Here is a 5780-nt window from a genome sequence, read left to right on the forward strand (position 1 = left end):
CACCCCCTCGCCTGCCGCAGGTGCTCCCCTACGACTACTGCGGGGCGTACGGGCATCAGGCCCGCGAGGACTACACCTACGGCCGGCTGCTGGGCCAGGAGTACACCTTCAGCTTCCCTCCGCACCACGATGTGGTAGGCCCCCAACCCCAAGGGGCAGAAAGCTGGGCGGCACTTTGGGCCGGTCGGGGGAGGCGCCCGGGGAGCTCCAGCCCTCTCCCAGCTGGCTCCCTGTACCCCCATCCTGTTTTGGGCTGACTCAGTTTTGAGGCAGAATAGGTGATGCTCTCCTCGGCCCTCTGGCTGTTCTGAGACTTTGCCAGTGGCGCGGCCTGCTGGGGGCATCAGCCAGGCAGCCCGGCCTGGCTCAGGCTGTGTGGTCTCGGGCCGGGGATTCATCTCTTGGAGGCCCTCGGAACCGCCCCCAAGTGTGACTGTGGGTAGCGAGCCCCCTGCCGGATCTGGGGCCATGGTTCCCGTCTGCCGCTCTGACCGAGCAGACCCAGAACAAGGAGGTCCAAGACGGGACCCCCAGGGGGCGAGCAGAGGAGACCGCAGCTGGGGCCCGCTCACTGCCCAGCTTGCTCCGGAAATGGGCAGGTGTGGCTGCTCCAGTGGCTCCTGGGCCCTTCCAAGCCCAGCTCCCTGGTACAGTGGGAGAGGAGGTGACGGGGTCCTAGGGGCCAGGCCTCCCCCAGGTCTGCATCATGCTGGGGGTTCTCAGTGTCTGCAGAGAAGACAACTCCAGCGTCCCTGCTGAGACACCCAGCTGTTGTGTTCCAGAGGAGAATGTGCTCTCTGTGTCCGTGAGCATGTGGCCGACCGCACAGGGGGATGAAGGCCCGCTCAGTGTCTACACTGGGCTGGGGCCACGGCCTCAGCCTGGGGGTTGTCCCCAGAGACCAGAGGCCTGAGAAGCCTCCTGGACGTGGGGCCCCTGCAGTCGTGTGAGGCCCCTCACTCAGAAGCAGCCTGGGCTGGGTTTCGTGCCCTGCTGCTGCTGCCTACAAATTCTGAATGTATCTTGCATACCTGGACTTTGCACCTGGTCCTGTAGGGAAGGAACCACACGTCCCCCCCAGGCTTGCTCTAGTGAAGGCGCTGGGGAAGAGGCTTCTGAAACGGGAGGGGAGGCACGTGCCTCTGGAAGTCCAGGAGGCCCTGGGGGCTGCCTCTCCCAGGAGCGAATGGGACTCCGTCTGGCACCTCCGCGGGGCGGCTTCCAAGGCCCACGGGGTGTTCAGGCCCTTAAGGATGTGGGCGCCGGGCCGGGGTGCCAGCTCCACTTCCTGGCTGCATCCCAGCAGAGGCGCCTCGACATCCCGGAGCAGGAGATGCACGCTCGTTCTCAGCCTTGGCAGCTTCCCCAGCCCGGGCAGATGAGAGTTGGCCTGCAAGTTGTCTGGGGGTTGGATCTGCAGCCCCAGCAGCGTAAGCGAAGGCACCCTGACGCCTGACAGTGGAGGGGGAGCTGTAAAGGGTGGTGGGATCTGGACAGTGGTGAGCAGCGGCCTTTGGGGTTCAGGAGATGAGTCAGTGGGATGCTGTGTGGCGGCCAGCAGCCCTGGGGCAGAGGGCAGGGAGCTGGCCCCAGGCTGGCCAGTTTCCCTGGTATAGAGACTCGCCATCCACGCCCTCCCTCCCATCCAGGTGGAATCACTGAAGACACAGTGGGGAGGATGCACTTGGGGGCCTCTTGGGGTCCGGGCACTGCTGGATAGACCCAGGCTCCATCATTTCCTCCTGTGTAACCCTGAGCAGACCACGCCCCGTGCCTGGGCCTCAGCAGGCAGCTGGCTGTAAGGCTAATTGTAGACCACTGGGCAGTGGCGTCTGAACCGTGGGATGGGGGAGAAGGCACGGGCTGCTGGCCCTCTCGCGGCCTCTGCCCCTCTCTCATTCCAAACTCACCTTCCGGAAGCCTCTGATCTACGTCCTGTCTCTGTAGATGTATCGTATCTGGACGTTTCCCGTAAGGCACTCACACAGTGGTGGTCTTTTGTGACTGGCCTCTGTCACCTCCATGTTTGAGGACATGTCAGTGCTTCGTTACTTCTTCTTCGGAATGGTATTCCATGGCAGGGGTACACTCCTTTTTATTTATCCATTCATCTGTGGACGGACGCTTGAGTCATTGGACTTTGGGGCCATGGTGAATAATGCTGCTCTGCAAATGTGTGCACAGGTTTTTAGGCAAATGTTTTCAGTTCTCGTATCTAGGAGCGGGAGTGCTGGGGCATGTAGTGACTCCGCGTTTAACATTTTTGGGGACCTGCCGAGGGTTTTCCAAAGTGGCTGAACCATTTTATGTCCCCACCCTTGGTGGACGAGGTTTCAATTTCTCTATCCTCATCGGCGCTCGTAATTCTGTTTTTGGTTCTAGCCATCCTCGTGGGTGTGAAGTGGTATCTCAACGATCTGAGTTGCGTTTCCCCAATGACCCATGATGTTGAACATCTTTTTTATGTGCTTATTTAGCCATTTCTCTGTCTGTTTCGGAGAAATTTCAATTTGGATATTTTGTTCATTTTAAAATCGAGTTGTTTGTCTTCTTACTGGGTTATAAGAACTCTCTATACATTCTGGATACAAGTTCCATATCCGATTTATGATTTGTAATTATTTTTTCCCTTCTGTGGGTTGTCTTTTCACTTTTTTAGTGATATCATCGGTAGCACAAAAGTTCCTAATTTTGATGAAGTACAGCTTATGTACTTGACATGGACATGAACTTGGGCAAACTCCAGGAGATGGTGAGGGACAGGGAAGCCTGGCGTGCTGCAGTCCATGGAGTTGCAAACAGTTGGACATGACTTGGTGACTGAATGAAAACAGCTTATGTATGCCTTCTTTTGTCCCTGGGGCTTTGGTGTCATATTTAAGAAAGTGTTTCCTAACTCAGGTCACAATGGTTTACTATATCTTCTTCTCAGAATTGTATAGTTTTCAGTCTTATACGTAGGTCTGTGGTCCATTTTGATGAAGCTTCGTGAAAGGTGTAAGAAGGGACCCAGCTTTAGACTTTTGCAAGTGGCTATTCAGTTGTTCGGCACCATCTGTTGAAGGTTACTCTTTTCCCCATTGAATTGTCCTGGCATCCTTGCGCAGATCAGCTGACCATAAGGTGAGGGTTTATCTCTGGACTCTCCATTCCATCCTACTGATCTACATTTCCATCCGTATGTTTGCACCACTGTCTCGAGTACAGTAACTTTGTAGTAAGTTTTGAAATCAGGAAGAGCAGATCTTCTAGCTTTGTTCTCCTTTTTCAAGATTGTCTTGAACATTCCAAGCGCCTTGCATTTCTGTATGAAGTTTAGCCTCAGTTTGTCAATGTCTGCCGAGAAGCCCGCTGGGGTTTTGGTAGAGACCCTGTCAAATCTGTAGACCAACATGAGGTGCTACCCTCATCTTAGCAATGATAAGTCTTCATCTTGCAAACACGAGAGGCCTTTCCATTTATTTAGGTCTGCTTTAATTTTCTTCAGAGACATTTTCTCGAGAGTACAAATTTGCCCCTCATTTGTTCAATTTATTTGTAAGCCTTTAAAAACTCTTTTTGAAGATGTAAATGGAATTATTTTCCTAATTTCATTAATGGCTCACTGCTATTGTATAGAAATTATTTTTTTGTTTATGTTGACCCTATATCCTCCAACCTGGTTGAACTATTTTATTAATTATAACAGTTTTTTTTTCAGTGAGTTCTCTAGGATTTTCTATATGTAAGATCATGTCATCTGCAAATAGAGATAGTTTTACTTCTTCTTTTTCAGTCTGGATACCTTTTATTTCTTCTTGCCTAATTGCCCTGGGTCGGACCTCCAGCACAATGTTCCCTAATGACCAATGATATTGAACATCTTTTTTATGTGCTTATTTAGTCATTTCTATATCTTTTTTGGATAAATTTCTATTTGGATATTTTGCTTATTTTAAAATTGAGTTGTCTTTTTATTGGATTATAAGAATTCTCTATACATTCTGGATACAAGTCCCTTACCCGATTTATGATTTGTAATTATTTTTTCCCTTCTGTGGGTTGTCTTTTCACTTCTTTAATGATATCACTGGTAGCAGAAAAATTCTACCAATACGATGTTGAGTGGAAGTGGCAGAGGGGACAGCCCCGTCTTGTTCCTGATCTTAGCAGCGGACATCCAGTCTGTCCTCATTAAGTGGGATTTTGCTCGTGCCTTTTATCAGGTCAAGCAAATTCCCTTTTAGTTGTAGTTTATATGGAGTTTTTATCATGACCTAGTGTTGGATTTTGTCGAATACTTTTTCTGCATCTATTGAGATGACCATTTGGTTTTTGTCCTTTGCTCCATTAATATGGTACATTATATTGATTTGGGAATGGTGAGCCAGACTCCCATTTCTGGAATAAATTCCACTTGATCACGTAATCCTTTTTATATGTTGTTGAATCTAGTGTGTTAGTATATCATGGAGGTTTTTTGTATCTATAGTCATGAAGGATATTGGTCTCTGATTTTCTTATGAGGCCTTTGGTTTTGGTTTTGGGGTAATGTTGGCCTCACGGGAAGAGTTTGTGAAGAACTGGTATTAATTCTTCTTTGAATGTTTGCTAAAATTCACCAGTGAAGCCATGTGGGCCTGGGCTTTTCCGTGTGGAGAGTTTTAAATGACTGAAGAAGTCTCTTTTGGTTGTAGATCTGTTCAGACTGTCTGTTTCCCCTTCAACCGACTTCAGCGATTTGTGTCTTTCTGGGAATTTCTGTTTCGTGTCTGATTTATTGGTGGACAGTGGCTCACAGGAGTCCTTACAATTCTCTCCTATGAATTGGATAGTGACACCTTTCTTTCATTCCTGATTTTAGCACTTGGAGTCGATTTTGATTCTTGGTAATTTCAGTTAACGATTTGCTAATTTCACTGAACTTTTCCAAAAACCAGTTTTCCATTTGCTGATTTTCTCTATCTTTTGAGATTTTTGTTTATTTCCTTTCCAGTCTTTGTTATTTCTTTCCTTCTGCCTGCACTGGGTTTAATTTGCTTTCCCTTTTCTGGTTTCTCCAAGCGGAGTGCGAGGCGGCTGACTTGAGAGCCTTCGCAGGTGTGACGTCGGATGAGGCGGCGCTGGCCTCCGGCGTCAGTCTGCACACGTTGTTTCCTCGTGTTCATCCCTCTCCAAGGGTTTCCAATCCTCCTGGTGACCTTTTCCCTTGATCCACTGGTTATTAAGAAGTGTGTTTTCTAGTTTCACTTATTTGTGAACTTCCCAATTTTCCTTCTGCTGCGGATTTCTAATTGGATTCCACTGTGGTCAAAGAACACATTCCGCTGGCCTTCACCCTTTGGAGCGTATCCTCTCGCGGCCCGCGGTCCCCCCGGGTCTCCTGCACCGGCAGGGCGCTCTTCCCTGCGCCCGAGGACACTGTGCACGTGCGCACCGGCAGGGCGCTCTTCCTGCGCCCGAGGAGAGTGTGCACGTGCGTTTCTAGCTGGAGGGGAGGAGAGGGTCTTGGAGCCCAGGGCTGTGGGGTCTTTCTCGGGGAGGCGGGTCCCGAAGCCCCCATGGTACCCCAACTCTGGAACTTTTCAGATCAAGAAGGAGTGTCTGGCCTGCAGGGGGGCCGCGGCCGTGTTCGACATGTCCTACTTCGGGAAGTTCTTCCTGGTGGGCCCAGACGCCAGGAAGGCTGCCGACTGGCTCTTCTCCGCCGACGTCAGCCGGCCCCCAGGTATGGAGCGGAAGGGCTGCGTGCCTCCCCCGCCTCAGTGCCGCCCTGGGCACAGGCTGACCGCTCCCGGCTC

General features: G+C 50.7%; 1 protein-coding gene across 1 annotated transcript in view; it reads left to right on the top strand.

Annotated features, from left to right (window-relative positions):
* Positions 1–5780, top strand: part of SARDH (sarcosine dehydrogenase) — a 63370-nt gene that overhangs the window by 31560 nt on the left and 26030 nt on the right. Inside the window, exons 18-19 of the mRNA XM_010832766.1 lie at positions 21–134; positions 5569–5707. Of these exons, the coding sequence (XP_010831068.1) occupies positions 21–134; positions 5569–5707 (253 nt within the window). The remainder of the gene's footprint in view (positions 1–20; positions 135–5568; positions 5708–5780) is intronic.

Source organism: Bison bison, unplaced genomic scaffold (assembly GCF_000754665.1).
Source record: "Bison bison bison isolate TAMUID 2011002044 unplaced genomic scaffold, Bison_UMD1.0 scf7180017862242, whole genome shotgun sequence".
NCBI lineage: Eukaryota > Metazoa > Chordata > Mammalia > Artiodactyla > Bovidae > Bison > Bison bison.